This window comes from Thamnophis sirtalis, unplaced genomic scaffold (assembly GCF_051295495.1).
Source record: "Thamnophis sirtalis isolate CommonGarterSnake01/CBP01778 unplaced genomic scaffold, rThaSir2_p1.2 scaffold_5, whole genome shotgun sequence".
Lineage (NCBI taxonomy): Eukaryota > Metazoa > Chordata > Lepidosauria > Squamata > Natricidae > Thamnophis > Thamnophis sirtalis.
The window spans coordinates 22,728,945-22,749,708 of record NW_028261385.1 but is presented as its reverse complement, the minus strand read 5'-3'; the positions used below and the strand labels follow the sequence as shown (position 1 = coordinate 22,749,708).

Here is a 20,764-nt window from a genome sequence, read left to right as displayed (position 1 = left end):
TGGGGTTTTACTATGAGAAATCCTTTCTTTAAAATCTCAAAATAAGAACCAGTTTTAATGAGAAAAGGCAATGGTTTGTGTGTAAGTAACAAGGTACTTCTAATTTCTGGAGATATTACAGCCACTGACCTCTACTTTCACCAGTCCTTTCCTTTTAAACTGCACCGAGCTCTTGCCACACACCGTGTGGATGCCAGATCACAATATGCAAAGCGTGGATTGTGCGGATTAGTTTTTCCTTGAGATGCTGGATAAAACCACTGAATGCTCAAAATAGGAAGTTCCAGGCAAAGGGCAGAGAAAATGTTCCTCTTGTAAAAAAAGCATTGTCGAGCAGGCAAGGAAGCGCACAGTTTTCTCAACAATGGTAAGTGAAGGATCTTATCTTTATTAATTTCACTGTAGCAGGTTTTTAAAAAGGAGAGAAAGTAAAAAGAGAGGAGTTTGACTGCTTGGCAAATTGTTCATGAGTAGCTGGCAGCTAAATTCCTTCAATTCAACCAACAGCTACATAAGTTGAGCTGTTTCTTAATCTCACCGCTTTTGAACCTTGAAACAAGTTGTGAACTTCTCTCTGGGTTTGTTAAAGGACGGTAACTAGGTTGCGTTCAGCTTAAGTGATGGCAGCAGTAGACTGAACTGGGAACAAAATGGTGGAAAGATCAGTATTTGGATTGATATTAGAGGTGTGAAAGTTAAAATCTCTGGCTGCATTTAGCTAATTAGATTTTTCAGTCTAATCGATCTTAGACCATGGCTGGCGAGATAAAATAGCAAACAATCATTCAAGTTGCTTGAGGTTCTTGGAGGAAAAGTGAGATTAAATGCCACATTTTTTAAATTAATAAAATTGTCAGAGCTGATGAAGTTATGGCCTTTGTGAAATTGGTAGTTAGAAACAGCTATAAGAGGCAAAGACCACTGAAATATATTAAAATTATATCTGCACATCGATCTCTATGTAACTTTCATATCGGGATGTCTGTTAGATGTTAGGAAGTTGCAAACAGAATGGTTAATCAATTGGTTGCATAATTTGGATCTCTCTGCATTATGAGACTAAAATATGACTTCATTTTACATAAGATAAATGTTCTTTTCGGTACTTGGTTATTGTATGTTATAGTCTTTCTTATACCCACATGCACTGGAATTAAGGACAGAAGGGAAAAATCAAAAGGGGAAAGTGATGATAATAGGAAAAACATTATCCTACTACCAAAGTGATAGCAAAATTTTATACATGTTTACTGAGAAGTATGTCTCGTTGATTTCAGACCAACTAATTTCCATATAGATGGTCATGAAGTTACAAGTTTAATCAATTTATAGCCCTGTTTAGAACATTTTTTTAAAATGAAGTGAAAGTATTGCTCTTTAATGTAAATTATCAAAACTTTAAATCTATGTGTATGTGTGTGAGAGAGAGGAAGAGAGAGAAAAAGAAGGAGAGAAGAAGAGAGAAGATTCTGTAAAGCTAAGAAAAGCAGAAGTATGATAATAAATATAGTCACAGTTTTACTTAGTGACTTCTTTGTTTAACAACTGACTTGCTGGTCCTAGTTGTGGACATTTAACAAGGACTACATGTAGGTAGACTTTATACAACCCACTTCAGTCCATCCCAATCTCATCAGTTGGCTAGGAATTCTAAGAACTATAGTCTCAGCATCAAAGAGCATCAGAATGGGGAAAATGCTTCTCTTGATGCTAAATCAATCTACCACTTGAGCATGAATTCAATTCCTGGAGTAACTAGTAACAACTGAACTGATTTAAGATGATTGAATGCATCTATCAAGGATCTTGTTCTTTTTTTTCTTCCTTTGAAAAATTCCAAACTGCATTCTCAGAATTTTTCAACTGTTTTTTAAACCTTGGGAATGCTGTCCGTTTTATATTCCTGTGCCTAGTTTAGAGATGTTTTTGAACCTCTAGTAGAATTGTTAACATTTAGACAAAATAAAGAAGCAGAATAGAATGTATATTCTGAAGAATATAGTTGATTACATTTGCATTGGGTGTGGACTAAAAAATCCATTTTCATTCATTTGTATATGTATCTAGGAGAGGGGAGGGGAGAGGAGAGGAGAAGTTTTCCTGTTCTTGTTCTCAGCATTGACCAATAGTTTGTGGTGTATAATAGGTCAAGCCACGTATTCAAATCCTGAATCAGCATAGTCTAAACTTCATTGCAAAAGTACATGTGGCGCCTTGCTCACGACCAAAAATAGATATTATAAAGAAATGAACAAACAAACAATGATCTAATTTTGTTTTCACCAAAGTTTCAAATGTGAGTGACAAATGGCAGGAGACGTCACTTAGGGTTGGCCAAACTGAACTTAAGGATCAGGGGTGGGTTTCAACTGGTTCGCGGCGGTCCCTGCAAACCGGTTGGTCGGCGAACCCGGAAGTAAGTAACTTCCGGGAACGGCAAAGGGCCCACCCGCCCGCCCGCGCTCCTTACCCGGTTTTGACGAGTTCTGCGCTTCCACGCATGTGCAGGACGCATACAGCGCCTGCGCGGTCCTCCAGGAGCAGCTGGAGCATCGCATAGACGCTAGTACGCATGCGTGCACTGCGCACGTGCACGAGGACGCCGCCGGCCCCGTTCCAACCGAACCGGTTGGAACGAGGCGAGAAACCCACCCCTGTTAAGGATCAGATCCATTAGTGGACCTTTGCCAATTTCAGAGCTCTCTTGTTCTTCAGAAAAGCTGCATCAGTGGGTGACAGAAGTTCCTTTCTGGGGAAAATTGGGTTAGAAGTTACTCTCTACCAGAGGTGGGATTTGCTTACCTTCCCTGCTGGTTCGCAAATGTGAGTGCACGGACCTCGTCTGAGCATGCACAGTGCTCATGCATTATGTCGAGGCGGGTGGGCAGAGCCTTCCACAGCACCCGCTGCTGGTTCGCCCGAAACTGAGAGAACCGGCTGAATCCCACCTCCGCTCCCTACGCTATTATGAAGGGAAGTTGCTCGACTGATCCTTTATTTTTCGACATTAGGAAAAGTATTAGGGTGCAAAATATTGGACAGATCATGTTAGCTGTCAGTACTGCTCCTAGTGGTATCTTATGTGTTGGCTTTTATAGAACCAGTTTTCTAGGTTGGTACATTCCCTAAATCATAATCAGGGCAGATTATCTACCTATTCCCAAGGGAAGGAAAAGGAGAAGACTCCATGCCATTTATGATTTATGTATGAACCATAGTGTGAAGCCTGATACGGTTTACTTCTAGACAGTTGTACAGTTTGGACTCAATAGGAAAAGGAAAGAAAATGACTAGTGTTGAAAGTGACATGGAGAAGACAGGATGCTGTACACTGCATGAGTCAAAAAGAGGGCTGTGAAAATATCTACAGACCCATCATACCTTGGACATAAATTGTTTCAACTCCTACCCTCAAAACGATGCTATAGCAATAGCAGTTAGACTTATATACCGCTTCATAGGGCTTTCAGCCCTCTCTAAGCGGTTTACAGAGTCAGCATATTGCCCCCAACAACAATCTGGGTCCTCATTTTACCCACCTCGGAAGGATGGAAGGCACTGCACAACAGAACAACTAGACACAAGAACAGTTTTTTCCCCCAAATGCCATCACTCTGCTAAACAACTAATTCCCACAACACTGACAAATTATTTACTAAGACTCTATTGCTATTATTCTTCTCATCCTTCCTAGTACCCACCTCCTAGTACTCACTTATGACTATAACCATGTTACTTATATCTTTCCATTTATATTGTTTTGTTTCCTAGTACAATTTGATTGCTTATTAGTAAACTATGACTATCACTAAGTGTTGTGTCTTATGTTTCTTTATTGCCGCTCCACCCCACCTATTCGCTACCTCCCGAGTCCCAGCTGATTGGTGTCCCAGATGATTGGCTGGGTCTTCTTCTGTTACCCTGCAAAAGAGAATAGGGCTGGAAAACAGGTTAGTGGAGTGGGCAGGGAATGGAGATTTTATAGTATCCTTGCTTTGGAGCAGGGTGGAATTGGGGATTTTGGAGTATCCTTCCCCTGCCATGCCCACCAAGCCACACCACCAAGCCACACCATGCCCACAAAACCGGTAGTTAAAAAAACTTGAATCCCACCACTGCAGTATCTACACAATTTGCTAAGTCAAAAAAAAAATCCATTTAATGGGAATGCCCTTTTATTGTGCCTTATGCCATCTCCAAACATCCTAGGAAACAGAAAAACAAGAACCCTTTTGGCAAGGGAAGAAGATTTATAGAAAAATTCAAGGGAGAAATCAGCTCAGCATTGTTATTCATCAGACTACTAATTATCCCAGAAATAAAAGTTTTACATTGTAAAAAGAAGAATGTTCAGGTAATTGCAAGTACATGAAAGGTGAACCTGTTTTCTTGGTGAATATAGCAGGGACACAGTAGCTCAGTGGCTAAGATGTTGAGCTTGTTGATCAGAAAGGTTGCAGTTCGGTGGTTCGAATCACTAGCGCCACATAACGGAGTGAGCTCCTATTACTTGTCCCAGCTTCTGCCAACCTAGGAGTTTGAAAGCATGTAAAAATGCAAGTAGAAAATTAGGGACCACCTCTGGTGGAAAGGTAACAGCATTCCATGCACCTTCAGCATTTAGTCATGCTGGCCACATGACCATGGTGACATTTTTGGACAATGCTGGCTCTTCAGCTTTGAAACAGAGATGAGCACACACACCCCTAGAGTTGTGAATGACTAGCAAATATGTGCGAGGGGAATCTTTACCTTTAGGACAGTGTTTTTCAAACTTGGTAACTTTAAGATGTTTGACTCAAAGTTCAACTCAAAGTTGCCAAGTTTGGAAAACACTGACATAGGAGCAACTTTTAATCTTCATGAATGTTTGTTCTTAGAAGGAATTTAGATGAATTCCCATATCTGCTTTGCTCCTACTCCCTCTTCACAAATGATGTGTCCCTATAGCAACAGTTCAAACACAGATGCACATTTTAGCTGAATACTTCAGTATCTTAAGATCCAAACGCAGGTGTACATTTTCAGTGTCTTAAGGGCAATGCCAAGACCAAATTTTACATTATCAAGCAGCTGCTTAGAGCCACAGATGTGCAGTATATTCCACCGCTGACCCTTCCTTGCTGGTTTTGTTCCTTGTTCTCACCAAGCATTAAAGTGCTCCATGCTGAGTTGGGATAAGAATGCAGGTCAAATCAACTGCATAAATATGTGCTTGCTTATATAAATACAGTATGATATGTTTGCCTTTAAGCTGGATTGCACTGATGTCACCCCAAAGAATGGAATTCTTGAGACAATGCCAATTGGTGCCTATTAGTGACTCACTGATTACAGAACTTATGCTTTGAGAAGGGGAGCAGATTCAAGGGTGTCTATCCCAGCGAATTATTATCTCTTTCTCTCTCCTAGTAAAGTCCAGGGACAGCTGGGTAGAAAACCAATTAGAGCTTTGGCATTCCTAACAAAGTTGATATATCGCATGGTAATGTTTTGTGAAAATGTTTTCAAGGGATGTGGTAGCCCAGTGGCTAAAACGCTGAGCTTATCAATCAGAAAGGTCGGCAGTTTGGCGGTTCGAATCCCCAGCGCCACGTAAAGAGTGAATTCCCGTTACTTGTCCCAGCTTCTGCCAACCTAGCAGTTCGAAAGCATGTAAAAATGCAAGTAAAAACCACCTTTGGTGGGAAGGGAACAGCTTTCCGTGCGCCTTTGGCATTTAGTCATGCCGGCCACATGACCACGGAGACGTCTTTGGACAATGCTGGCTCTTCAGCTTTAAAACGGAGATGAGCACCGTCCCCTAGAGTCAGGAACAACTAGGACATATGTGCGAGTGGAACCTTTACCTTTACCTAATGTTTACACAGTGAAGGATGGTCATCTTCCTTCACTGTTCAGCAATCTCCATGTCCTTGAAAAGGAACATAGGCATCTATTTTTGCTCTACTTGATCAATAGCTTTTATGGCTGTATGCTAATTAGAGCCCATTTCCATGGAATTGTATGAAAAACACCTGTCAGGTGCCAAAGAATGAGGCTATATGCAAAATCTGGAAGGAACACATATTGTTTGCGACATAATGGTTATGTTGTTTTAACTGTAAAGCAAAATGAGGTATGCAAAGTATTAAAATGGCAACAGCTAGGAAGATGCGATATATTTTGACCCTGAAAGATCCTGAATTTCTGAAAGCAGAATAAAAGGCACAGAAAGGCTGTTTGATTTGCTATGTGTGCATCCCAAATAAAAATATACAAAGTGGCATATCAACTAGGTGCATCAAAACTGTGTAAAATTGGTGCGACCCAGCTTGGCACTTGAAATAAAGCATCAGAAGCAATAATGCTGTACTGTATCTTGAAAAGCATGATGGTGGGGCCAGTCTGCTTCCTTTTTACTTCTGTATGTCAACAAAGGACATCTGAAGAATCAGAGAAACAGCTGAAGTGGGATGGCTTCTCTGTTCAAGCATCCCACTGCTTCGCTTTGTTGATCTGCTATGAGGGGTCCAAATTTGTCCACCCCACTGAAGATTTCATAGTCCTAATCTTCTCTACAGTCTTCTCCAATTTTATCTTGTGCAGCAGAAGGCTAAGAGTGAACGATCAGCCTAAAGTCGTCCAATATGTTACATGGTGGAGGAAACTGGGGAAAGTGGAGCTTTGCTGGTTCTCTTGGAGGAAACTTTTGATACCATTGCCTATGATATCTTCTTGGGCCATCTGAAAGGATTGGGAGTTTGGCTTTTGATTGCACTTCTTCTGGTCATTTCTGTTCCGTATATCTAGAAAGTGATGTGTGAGAAAGCATTGCTACAGTTTGATGCTTAGACTACTTGTTAGATTGGGTAAAGGAAAGGCACACTCAGGCTTAGGCAGCAACAGCTCTTTATTAACTCTGAAACAAGTATGTACAATCCAGAGAAGGTTCAGTCTAACAGCAGCCCTTTTATAGGGAGCTGTCAGACCCTTCGACCAATCAGGTTGAATCTCTGTCCCCACTGGAACAGAGGACCTTGGTGAAAACCACTAGTACTGTTTCTGATATCTAACACTACTGATCTATATTCTTCTTCCCTGTCCATTGTAGACAAGATATACATCTACATAAAATCACTGGGAAATGTTAATATGCTGATGACACCAAATTGTATACAGTAGTACCTCTGGTTACAAATGCTTCTGACCACAACCAAATCTGGTTCCAACCCAAAAATTCACAAAAGAAATATATTTTTCACGGCCAATTTCTGCTTCCGTGCCATTTTTTTTTCTTTTGTAAATGGCAAATTTCCAAAAGTAGGTTCGGGTCACAACCAAATCAGGTTGTGACCAAACGTATGGAACAAATTATGGTCATGACCAAAGGTTCTAATGTAGATCCTTATCATATGATTCCAAAGAAGGGATCAGTATCTTTAATGCTGTCTAAATTTGATAATGATCCAGATGACAGTGAACTATCTAAAATTAAATTTAGACAACCAACATCCATGATTGTGATTTAAAAAGGAATTATAAATGTACAGTATGTGCCAAGCATTCTGTGTTTAATTTCTTGTAATCTTTCTTCCCTACATATGACTTTCCCCCTCTTTTTATTCATTTTATTGAGGGCAAATAGAGTGGCTTACAAAAGAATAACAAGGAAGAATAGAGGTAGATCATATAGTTGCCATGTGAAGTTATGACAATGCTGAAAATAACTTTGTAACCAAGGCATACATTTAAAACCTTCATAGTGTCCCTCAGTCACATGGTTACGTTTTGCCTTCCATTCTGGATGGAGAGAAGTCAAATAATAAGCACTGTCTGAGAAGGGATGAGAGGCAACTGGGAAGCAGAACTGAAACTGGAAATAAGGACAGCAAATTTCATAAAATTATTGTTTTCTGATCTCTTAATAAGAGATGGATAGTGTGATTGATCAATAATCAGAAGACATCATAGCAACTCTTTCACCTATATCAAAGATGTTTAGGCAGTTGTCCTGCAAAGGTCTGTATATTTGAAGTTGTCTACTAAAACCAAACAGTGTGGGAATTTATACCTAGCTACTCAGTGTGCAAAACTCAAGTGTGATTTAGATACTACAGATGAGATCTACCCAGGAACTTATACACGGAGTATTTCAGGGATGGGCTTCAAAAAGTTTAGCAAGGGGTTCTCTGCCCAGTTGCTGGGTGGGCATAGCTGAGTCAGCCTCCTGCAACATGGTAGGGGGGATTTTTGCCCTCCCTGGGTTCCGAAGGCTTTCCTTGAGCCTCTGGGAGGGTGAAAACTGCCTCCCCAGGCTCTGGAGGCCCTTGGAGACCAGAAACAGCCCTGTTTCCAGCTTTCCCGAACTTCCGGTAGGCCTGTTTTTCATCCACCCACCCACCCCGAGCACTTACCTGCATCCAAAATGGGCCACGTGGGGACACAGAACTGCACAGGATCTTAGCTAGAGGTTCTCCCGAATCCCTTTAAACCCGCAACAGCCCACCCCTCAACTAATCTTAGCACACAGTATGATTGGTATTGGCAGGAATCAATTTGTCTTATTTAGTTGTCTTCCTTAATAAACATTGTGCATCACACTACAATTTCTGGACCATCTTCAAGGATAGGACCATCTAGAAGGCATCTTTTTTTGAAGGCACTTTCTCCTTTGACGGTACAATTCTTTTTCCGCTCTCTAACCACAGCTTCCTGCTGGCAATTTTTAGGTTTTACTGGTATTTTAAGACAGGGTGCCCAGAAAAGCTTCCTGTATAAAAACATCTTTGAAACGCTAACTCTAGTTAGTTTTTCAGCGAGAACGATCCCTATTTTATATACATGTCTTTTGCTCTTCAAGTCAGCTGCCCACTGGTTGATTTACATGACACTTCCATGACCAGTTAGCCATGTAGTTTCAGTGCATTTAGTTTATTTAATAACAGAGGTACCAGTATAAACATGTGATTATTATTTAAAAATAAATAAATAAATAAACACAAATAAAAATACAGACCAGTGTCTAGGACAAATCATGTTAAACTCAAACTGCGGAGGGTGCTTAGATCTGGTCCATGAGGCCATCCTGTAAACAGCAAAGGACCAGCCTGGGTGCCCCTACCAGCAGAAATAGAGTTCAGGGGGGCTCTGTTTTCACTGGCAAAGGGTTTTCCTGGCAAAGGGTTGCGGGAGGCCATCACAGCTGGAAACGGAGCTTGGGCGCCGATTTTCATTGGCAGAGCACTCGGGCCACCACAGGCGCCCATGACATGAGTGACATTGAGCTGGCCACACCCACCCCAGCTCCGTTCCCCCAGCTCCCCCCCCCTGAGATCAAACACGACCTTGATGCGGTCCTCAATGAAATCGAGTTTGACACCCTTGATGTATGCATATAAGGGGAATAAAATTGAACTGAATTGTAATTTATTTATTTTATTATTTATTTATAAATTTTATATGCTGCCCAATCCTGAAGGACTCAGGCGGCTTATAAAAAAGAGGAAAAAAAGACACATAATGAACACATAACGGAAAAAAAACAGTTTAAAATAGCAACACCTCATACATTCATTCTAATCGGGGCTGGACCTCAACAGTGAGGTCAACAGCCCCAGGCCTGCCAGAACAGCCAAGTTTTTACAGCTTTCCTGAAGACCATGAGAGTGGGTATGGTCCGGATCTCTGGGGGTCGCTGATTTCAAAGAGTCGGAGCAGCCACAGAGAAGGCTCTCCTCTGGGGCCCGCTAGCCGACACTCTCTGGCTGATGGTATCTGAAGGAGGCCCAATCTGTGGGATCTTATTGGCCACTGGGAGGTATGTAGCAGTAGGCGGTCTCGAAGGTACGCTGGCCCTAAGTCATGTAGGGCTTTAAAGGTAATAACAAACACCTTGAATTGCGTCCGGAGACCAACTGGATAAGTATCCTTGCTTGGACCTAGAGAACTGATCTGAAGCTATACTTTACATAGACATGTTTCTATTTTCCCTTTACTAAAGTAATAAAAGCAATAAATTAATCCATATTTGCATTAAAATAACTACACAGTTGCTTAACATTTCACTTCTTGGTTTATCTTCCCAAAATCAAGTAGATAGAAAAAAGAACTAAAAAGAAGTTTCTCATTTGTCTTTATTACCAGAAATAATTTTTATCATTTTGTAGCTTCTGCTACTTATAAAAGCAATGATATGCAACTTCCTGAAGAATTCAGTCCTGGGACATAGTCCTCCGCATGCAAAATAAATAAATGAAGAAAAGTAGCTGCTGCTTCTCCTTTCAAAGAAATCACATGGGCCCAAAGTTTATTCCCAGGCTCATCAGCACTGCAAAGAGTTTAGTTCCTTATTCTGTTCCCTTCTTGTCATTCTTGCCCAATAACTGGCAAATACAGTAACAGAGGCTTCCTTATCTCGGTGCCCTTAAAATTAACTGGAGCAAAGAGAAATTTCTGCTTCAGAGAAATGGGAAATTTTCTGCTAAGGCCAGAGATAATTCTTGCATAATGCGTACATATTGACCATGCACAATCCACACAAAAGAATGTAAAAAGTCAAGGGTATATGCTCCGTTTTCTCAAGTAGAAAGTACCTAAGAGAATTTAAATTCTTTATTCACAAATAAACTAAGACAACAAAAGTGAAGGAAAACAGCAAATAGCCCCGTGAGTTATATTAATCCATCAATTGCGTCAGTTCTTCTTTGGACTATATACAGGTAGTCCTCGACTTACAACAGTACATTTAGCGACCGTTCAAAGTTACAACAGCACTGACAAAAGTGACTTACAACCGTTTTTCACAATTACAACCTTTGCAGCATCCCCATGGTCTTGTGATCACAACCCCAATGGGCCAACCGGAAGTTTGTTCCCAAACTTCCAGGCTTCAGGAAAGCCTCCGGAGCCTGGGGAGGAGTCGTGCGTGCGTGCATGGGTGTGCGGTGTGGGTGTTGCACACTCATGTAAAGGTTGGCGGGGAGGATTGAATTGGTGTGGGCACGCACGCATGCGTGATAGCGCTCGCACACACAATTTTGGCTCGCCATAAGAAAAAGGTTCACTAAGATAAAGAGAAACGGAACATTATCTTAGCTGGAAGATATGGTATATGTGGGCGACAAAGAGAACAGCAGGGACTTAAAACTGGGAAAGTTAAATAGCAGTTGTTAACAATGGGAACGTGGATATTGTAATAGATCCCTGAATTTTGTAACAAGGAGATGCTGGTTAGAGAATAAACAATGAGGAAGAAAAAAATGTTGGGCTGTGAATGACTGTCACCGGGGGGGTGGGGGGGGTTGTATGTTTAAAGCTGTATTTGTATATCTTATTAAAAAAATGTATAACCAATAAAGACTATTTTTAAAAAAGAAAGAAAGAAAGAGTAAGAAAGAAAATAAGAAAGAAAGAAAATAAGAAAGAAAGAAAGAAAGAAAGAAAGAAAGAAAGAAAGAAAGAAAGAAAGAAAGAAAGAAAGAAAGAAAAAGGTTCGCCATCACTGCCCTACACCATTTCTGACAAATGGCAGTCCAATCTCTTCTTGAAAGCCTCAAGTGTTAAGAAAGTTTATCTCTAATTCCACCATGATGTGCAACTCCAGAAAACAGGCCAGGTTAGAGGAGAGGAACCCCTTTTAACACCAACATTAAAGCTCATTTATTATGAGTATTATGAGTAATCTCCATGTCAGTCTTTAACGCCATCAACTGTATAAGAATTCAAACTAGAATTATTAAACATTCTACATTTTCAGAAGGAAACTGTTAACATCTCTTTAATAATGCAGCAAAAGCTGTACTGATTAGTGTGCATTGCAGGGCGCACTTATCTTGATGTAAGAGTGTTGCTTAGCTCTTCAGCCTTGAGATTCATCCTTATTTCACTTCCGAGCAAGCAGTTCAGACATTCCTTGGCACAGTCTCCTCTTTCAATGAAAGAGCAGTTAAACCCGGGTGTTAAGCATTAATATTCCAAGGTTAGGTCATATTTTCTAGTCTTATGAAAAGAAAAGACATAAAGATACCATAAATGCATGGCTTATTATCAGGGCCAGTTCCAGAAAAGTGCTGAGTATTTTCCATTTATGGACCACCCGTGCTGTGATTTCATTTATGCTGCTTTAGATTGTGAAAACAACATCTTCATTTAAGCTAAACCCAGCTGCTTAAACCAGAGTCTCCAACCATGTTATTTTTAAGGGATAAAAGCAATTTATCTCTTAAATTTCTTTCATCCCCTTGGTGCTGAATGAAGTCCAGGCTATAGTACCAATCTGTCCAGATCAGAAATGTTTATCTCTAATATACCATAGTTTCTTTTTACCCTGACGTTCTGGCCATGGGCCTATCCTCCGAATATGCAGGTAATCCCCAATTTATAGCCATAATGGAGCCTGTCCATTGATTATTGGTATTGGTAATGTTTGTAAAGCAAATCATCAGGTGACCGATTTGATTTTATGACATTTTTTGCAATGGTCATTAAGTGAGTCACTATGGTTATTAAGTTAATCCATGGTTGTTAAGCAGGGGTTGGTTCCGGCAGTCACTACTGCTGGTTCGCTCGTGGCTGCATATGCACACTTGATGCACGCTTAATGCATGCTTGATGCTTGTTGTACGCACATGAACCGTGCAATAAAAATTGCTCTGCACATGCGCAGAAGGAAAAAAACAAGATGGTGCCGCCAGGAGAACTGGTTCAGGGGCGTGGCAGGCCTAGGTCGCTGCCAGTTACAGCGACCCAGGCCGCCAAACTACTACCGGTTCGTCCAAACCGGTCCGAAATGGTCCGAAATGGGAGGAACCCACCACTGTTGTTAAGCAATGCCACAGTTGTTAAACACAGTTGTTAAACACATTGTTTGCTATGGGCATTTTTTCCCCAAAACACCAGAAGTAAATGCCAATCACGGGGGTAACAAAAACTGATCTGAAGATACTAATAATCAGGACTTCCACAACAGGCTAAAGATGTCAAGATACACATTTCATTTTTATGTCAGTTGATAAATCGTCTGTGGAAAAGATGGAGAAATTTCCCTCCCGGATTTCATTGTTAGCCTAGTGGAGCAATAAGACAAAACTTTTGCAGTGTCAGTGCTTAAACTCTTCTTGACAATTGACGTCTTGTTCAGTTCTGAAGTTGATAATTAAATACCTCAGATAGTCCCAGCGACTATCAGTCCTCCCAAAGCTTTGCAGCCATCCAATCTCCAAATTCTCCCAAGCCGTCTAGCATATCCAAGCCAGCAATTCTGATATCAATTCAGGCCACTCCTTCCTTCCCCCTATTCTCTGATAACTCCACTGCATACATTACCCTAGGAACTGCAGGACAGTTAACCAGCTCTACACCAAGCAGTTGTTCTCAGCTAGTTGAAAGGTATGTGCCAACTTTGTGTGCCTCATGTATTTGATTTAAATGCACAGTCTGTGTGCCTGATTGATTGATTTGATTTATTTTCACCTTATTTGTGCCTTGTTTATTTATTTATGTATTTGATTTAATGTATACAGCTGCCCATCTAATATAAATGATTCCGGGCAGTTTACAAGATTAAAACAAGCAAGGTGTCTTCTCTGGTGGTTTGTTTTCCTTAGTTGTAGTACAGATAGTCCTTGAGTTACAACAGTTTGTTTAGTGACCTTTCAAAGTTACAATTGCACTGAAAAAAAGTGACTTATGACTATTTTTCACACTTATAAGCATTGCAGTCTCCCCCTGGTCAGGCGATTTACATTCAGATGCTTGACAACGGGTTCATATTTATGGCGGTTGCAATGTCCAGGGATCATGTGATCATCTTTTGAGACTTTCTGACAAATAAAGTCAACGGAGAAGCCAGATTCACTTAATGACTGTTACTAATTTAGCAGCTGCATTAATTCACTTAACAAATGTGGCAAGGGAAATCATAAAAAGGGGCAAAATATTTCTCACTTAGCAACATAAATTCTGGCTCAATTGTAGTCATAGGTTGAGGACAGGGGTGGGTTTCAACTGGTTCACAGCGGTCCCCGCGAACCGGTTGGTCGGCGAACCCGGAAGTAAGTAATTTCCGGGAACGGCAAAGGGCCCACCTGCCCACCTGCGCTCCTTACCAGTCTTTGAAGGCTTCTGCGCTTCCACGCAGGCGCATGGCACATACAACGTCTGCGTGATTCTCCGCGAGCAGCTGGATGGCACATATAGCGCCTGCGCGAGTCTCCGCGAGCAGCTGGAGCATCACGCAGGCGTTAAGACGCATGCGTGAACTGCGCGCATGCACGAGGACGCCGCCGGCCCCGTTCCAACCGAACTGGTTGGAACGGGATTAGCAACCCACCCCTGGTTGAGGACTACCTGTAATAAGCCCCAAAATTCCTGGAATGGTTTTTTTTGAAGGAGATAACCTTCCTCCTCTTTAGTCCCATTACATTCCCATTCCGTATCTGCAGCAGGTAGATCTTTTCTTCTGTATAGTAACAATGGGGAAAATAGCTCAGGAATAAACATGCTGTCAGAGTTCCAAGTAACACCCCCAACGAAAGAAGACTCCAAGGCTTAAGTTTGCTCAAAGTTCCATTTCATTAGAGATGTCCTATTGGCACATCTGGGAAAAAACAAATCTGAAAGCTTCCAGGTTTTGCCCATCCAAATGAAAGTTCAAGCCCCTGCACCCACATGCCCATCACATGATCCAATCAGGCACCATTCGAACTGGAGTTGCCTCCCAGTCACCTCATGGCAGCTGCAGGACCAGCTGACCTTGATTTTCTGAGAAAGAATGTTATTATGGCTACATATCACCCACCCTCTGTATAATCCCCTTCCCATTTTCTCACAGGATAAAATGTGGCAGCCAGTGGCTTCCAACTCTGACACGTGCACAATTAAAAATAAATAAATTCAGCCACAGTTGTTTCTCATCTATACAACACATTCCAACAAAACGGATATCCACGCAACTTTATCAAAAGGCTCCTGACTATTCAACCCAATACAGCATAACTAACGCAATTACCCTACCATACATCAAGAATATCTCAGAAACCACCAACAGACTACTACAACCACACGGAATCAGAGTAGTACGCAAGCCAACTAAAGGCCTTAAAAACATCCTTAAGCAGACCAAAAGACCCAGCAACCTCAGAAGGAGTCATTTACCACATACAATGTAAGAACTGCAGCAACCATTATTCAGGACCAACAGGCCAAAAAAGTGGCAAAATGCATCCATGAACACCAACTGGCAGTCAAAAGACATGATGAAAATTCTTTAACTTCAACATGTGTAGACAGATTTAACCATAGTTTTAATTGGGGAAATGGGACCACGCCAAGTCCAAAAATGCCAGGGAATTCCCAGAAGCCTGGCACTCTGACAAATCAGCCATCGTTAGACACAGAGGGATTAACAACATCTATAGCCGTGTTTCTCAACCTTGGCAACTTGAAGATGTCCGGACTTCAACTCCCAGAATTCCCCAGCCAGCATTCGCTGGCTGGGGAATTCTGGGAGTTAAAGTCCGGACATCTTCAAGTTGCCAAGGTTGAGAAACACTGATCTATAGACTATGCAAAAGAGATAATAAAACCAGTCCAAAAGAGGAAAAAAACAACTCCAGCCCCTCTCCACCAGTAGTCAGCATTCAGATCAGCATAGATTAATTCCAAGGTTAACTTCAAACCAACTATCAAGTGAGTAATACCCCAATCAAGAAACTGCCAAAGAGCCATCAGTAAACAGACCAACCAAAGAATCTCTAAGACCTCCCCCCACACCCACACAGATAGGCCAGTCACCAGAACATGACAGCAAACAACACTCCTTACTAGCACCGATAATGTTGCCTAGTTAGGGTAATGAAATGTCTGCAAGAAAACAAGGAAGCTCAGAGAACACCTCATTTCCAACCTGAGCTTCAAATATTCTTTGATTGGTTTCTCTAAGGCAGAAACCCCCGGCCCATGAGCTGGATGAGTCACCCGCTGGCCATGCCCACACCCATTTTAGCGAGGGTGGGGGAGAAAGTCCTGATATGTCCTGTGACGCCACCGTGACAATGGGAGTTTGATACCCCTGCTTTAAGGTTATTCCAGATGGATTTTGTAATGACTCCAGGAAACCAAATATATTATATAGAAGAGCTAAGGAGTATTATATACTAGAGAAAGCCATGAGGCTGATGGTGCGCTGCTGGCTTTGTCCTGATCACTGAGTACACTGTATGGCTATATGGCTAAGCAATGGATTTTCTGATCCCAATTATGGCCATAAGCTGAGGACTACCTGAATTTTTGATATGAAGAATCCTATTTATTTGCTGGATTGGTTGATTTGCTCTTAGGACTTACATATGAAATTCTGAGTGGCCCACATACCCTTGTAGGGCAAGAAATCTGAAATTTGAAATTTAATGAATTTATATGCCGCCCAATTCCGAAGGACTCCGAAGGTTAACAACATTAAATCAGAGGAACAAAAAAAGCAATTATTGCAATAGACGATGCCAAGAGGAATAGAATAGAACAGAACAGAATAACATAGTTGGAAGGGATCTTGGAGATCTTCTAGTCCAACCCCCTGTTTAGGCAGGAAACCCTATACCATTTCAGACAAATAATTATCCAACATCTTAAAAACTTCCAGTGTTGGAACATTCACAACTTCTGAATGCAAGTTGTTCCACTGATTAATTGTTCTGTCAGGAAATTTCTCCTCAGTTCTAATTTGCTTCTCTCCTTAATTAGTTTCTACCCATTGCTTCTTGTTCTACCCTCAGGTGCCTTGGAGAATAGTTTGACTCCCTCTTCTTTGGGGCAACCCCTGAGATATTGGAAGACTGCTATCATGTCTCCCCTAGTGCTTCTTTTCATTAAACTAGACATACCCAGTTCCTGCAACCATTATTCATATGCTTTAGCCTCCATTCCCCTAATCATCCTTGTTACTCTTCTCTGCACTCTTTCTAGAATCTAGAATAGCAAAACACAAAATCAATTCTCAAATGGGAGATCTAGCAAAACTGCTTCCATGACCTCCTGAATAGCCACAACAGTTGGCCTTCCCCCCAAAAAAAACAACCCAACACCATTTATTTATTTGTTTGTTTGTTTGTTTGTTTGTTTGTTTGTTTGTTTGTTTGTCTTGTATGCTGCCCACTCCCGGAGGACTCCGGGCGGCTCACAAAAGACAAGGGAAAGGGGGGGAACAAGACAAAGACAACATATTAAAAACAAAACCAACATTCACAATTTCCATGGAGGTAGATGCTTCTCAGCTTCCCCCAGCCTGCTGGAACAGCCAGGTCTTGGTGGCTTTGCGGAAGGCTGGGAGGGTAGTAAGGGTCCGGATCTCAACAGGGAGCTCGTTCCAGAGGGCCGGAGCTGCAACAGAGAAGGCTCTCCCCCGGGGAGTCGCCAGCCGACATTGAATGCAATGCTTTCAATGGGAGGACTTCAACCGAAAGTCTTGTCTCCATTATCACTTTAGATTTCACTTCCTCAGAAAGGATGTTGGAAGAAATGTCCATCTGGGTTCAGTTACAAGTGGGGAGAAAGATACTGGAAATATGGAGGCTGTTTGGAAAGATGGGTTAATGGTGGACAGGATCACATGGCTTGGAGCTCCTGGGTGAAAAGGGAAGAGATGCTGAAAGTCGCTGGGTTTTATGCCCTCTCTGGGCTTTGAACTTTCTGGGGCACAGGAAGAGAATCCTGATTGGTTGCTGTCAAAAGTCATAGCTAGCTTTGTGGGTTGCCTGTGTGCTAGGTTTGGTTGAATAGCAATAGCAATAGCAGTAGACTTATATACCGCTTCATAGGCCTTTCAGGCCTCTCTAAGCGGTTTACAGAGAGTCAGCATATTGCCCCCAACAATCTGGGTTCTCATTTTACCCACCTCGGAAGGATGGAAGGCTGAGTCAACCCTGAGCCGGTGAGATTTGAACCGCTGACCTGCTGATCTAGCAGTAGCCTGCAGTGCTGCATTTAACCACTGCGCCACCTTGGCTCTTGAAACCTGGTGGGTGGTGCAATGAAGGGCAATGAAATGGTTCTGCCTGAAGGAGGTAGATCTTTATGATGTAGAATAGACTGGCTCAGGCTTTAATGGCCCATTGACAAAGGGTGGGGGGATATTGAGAGTGAGTCTGTTTCCTGCCTAAAAACACGTTTCTCTATTTTGTCATCCAGGGAAAAATAATATTCTGCCTTTTTAATATTTCCTAAAATATTTCATTTTTCTAGGAGAAGGGTGGGTGCTAACTTCCTACAGGGAGAAACCCAGATCTACTCTTCCAGATCTTACACCACAGCTCTTTGGTCAGCTTCCCATATGCCTGGAATGCCCCTACAATCACAGCTAATATTTACATTTAGATAGTTCCCGAAGAGGAGGACTTAGGAAGATTTTTTTCAATTATAACTCATCCTGTGAAGCAGTTCAGCTGTAGAGGTTTTTAGTAGACCACAAACGGCTTACTGAAATGAGGAGTAAATATGCAAGTGGAAGCTATTTCAAGCCTAACTCAACTACATCAGCAAAAACAATGTGGCATAGTAGGGGAAGAGATAGTAGTAAAGGAAGTGGAAAGTCTGTGAAGAACAACCTGCACTTTTAAAGGTACATGGCATATTATTTTTCAGTCAGCCATGGGGTTTAGGTCTTAGAGCAGATATTAGGAATCTGTAACAGTGTAGAGTTTATTTTATTTATTTTATTTTATTTAGTTTGTCAAACATGTACAAAATAAGAGGTATAAGTATAAACATGGACATGGACAGAGAAATGAGTACAAATAAATGGGGACATTAGGACAGGGATGTTAGGCACGCTGGTGCGCTTATGTACACCCCCTTTACGGACCTCTTAGGAAAGGGGTGAGGTTCACAGTAGACAGTTTGAGGTTGAAGCTGTGGGGGTTTGAGGATGTAACAACGAAGTCAGGTAGAGCATTCCAGGCGTTGACCACACTGTTGCTGAAGCCGTATTTTCTGCAATAGAGTTTGGAGTGGTTTACCTTGAGTTTGTATCAATTGTTTGCCTGTGTATTATTGAGGTTGAAGCTGAAGTAGCCGTTTATCGGTAGGACATTGTAGCAGACAATTTTGTGTATTATGCTTAGGTCAGTTGTTATGAGTTATTATGAGTTGGACAGTATTATATATTTTGTAAATATTCCAGTAGTTCCAGCCAGATCCCAAAGACACCTTTATGTTGTGTTACAAAATCTTTGTGGATTCTATTTTAGCAAACAATTTCCAGCATGGCATGTTGTTGCAAATTATATTATTATAAGAGTGATCCAGGAAGCAAATACTGTATCCAAAAGTATATGAGGTGGTGTAATGTAAGGGCAGAACACTGAGTTCTGTTTTCACTAAGGTTCTTTTTATATAGAAATTCTGTAAATTTTGAAGGTGGTGATATATCACCTCTCCTTTACTTCCCCCCCCTCTCTCTCACACAAACACACACCTTCGTTCCCCCCCCTTATGTTCAACAGTGTCTGATTCTTGGAGAGTGCCAGCTCAGGTCCCTGTCGTTTTTTGGGCAAGTTTCTCCTGATTTCTAGCCTGCTACCTTACCCACACACGAACCTGTCTCTCAATTCCTGGTGTAAACAAAATTTGGAAGAAATGTCCATCTGGGTTCAGTTCCAAGTGGGGAAAAGGATACTGGAAACATGGTGGCTATTTGGAAATGTGGTTTTAATAATGGACAGGATCCCATGCCTTGAAGATGTTCACCACCCTCCAATCCTTCCGCGCTGCTGTAAAGATCTGGCTGTCCCGGCTGGCCTGGGGTTAAGATTATAGCCCCACTCGAATGGTGTGATTGTTGCGTTTTTTCTCTTTTAATATGCTGTATTGTTTACTGTTTGTTGTTTCCCCCCTCCCTTTTGAATTGTGAGCCGCCCTGAGTCCCCTTAGGGAAAAGGGCGGCATACAAATAAAGGCAAAAGTAAAAAAAAAGTAAATGTTGGGTGAAGAAAGAAAAAAGGGGGGAAGAGATGCTGAGAGTCCCTGGGTTTTATACCCTCTCTGGGCTTTTGAATTTGAGCTTGTATTCTGATTGGTTGTCAGACTCCCATGGGGCCATGCAGGGGCAAGTCTGTAGACTGTCCAGGCTTGGTTGAGCCTTGCGGGGTGATGTAATCTTTCCAGGTGTCATGTGATGAGATGGGCAGAGAGCTAATCCTACCCTTGTTGGATCTTGGGTGAGGGAATTTGCCTATGAATAGATCTAGCTATCTCTTTATCTCTTAAGTGTGGGCATCTTCTGTGGGCTATTGAGGATGGGGGGGCTATTAAGAGTAGTCTGTTTCCTGCCTAAAAACATGTTTCTCCATTTCTCATCCAGGGAAATATAATATTCTGCCTTTTTAATATTTTCTAAAATATTTCATTATTCTAGGAGAGGGGTGGGTGCAAACTTCCTTCAGAAATATGGATGATCTCAATCATAAGACAAAGGAAGAAAGAAAAAAGACTCCAAAGTCGTCCCAGGAATCAAGTAGCTCAAACTCCAATCCCTTTACCACCAATGACAGACAGCAATGAATGCAGAACTGCTTTCCCTTTGGGAAGTTGTAGCACAACTTCTCATTTGTGGTAAATTATAATTTCTATATACCGTTAGGCAAAACGTTTCCAGGAGAAAAGGCTACAAAATATGCATGTGGGCCAGGGGTGGTTCCGGCTGCTGCTATTGCACTTGATGTGTGCTATGCGCCCATGCGCAGTACTAAAAAAAACCAAGATGGCGGCGCCTATGGCATTGCCGAGAGAA

At 41.8% G+C, this 20,764-nt stretch overlaps 1 protein-coding gene across 2 annotated transcripts in view; it reads left to right on the top strand.

Annotated features, from left to right (window-relative positions):
• The first annotated feature begins 234 nt into the window (after positions 1-234).
• Positions 235-20,764, top strand: part of FYB1 (FYN binding protein 1) — a 79,681-nt gene continuing 59,151 nt past the window's right edge. For both annotated transcript variants that reach the window (XM_087715444.1, XM_087715442.1), the window contains exon 1: positions 235-367. In XM_087715444.1, the coding sequence (XP_087571570.1) occupies positions 365-367 (3 nt within the window). In that variant the 5' untranslated portion in view covers positions 235-364. The remainder of the gene's footprint in view (positions 368-20,764) is intronic.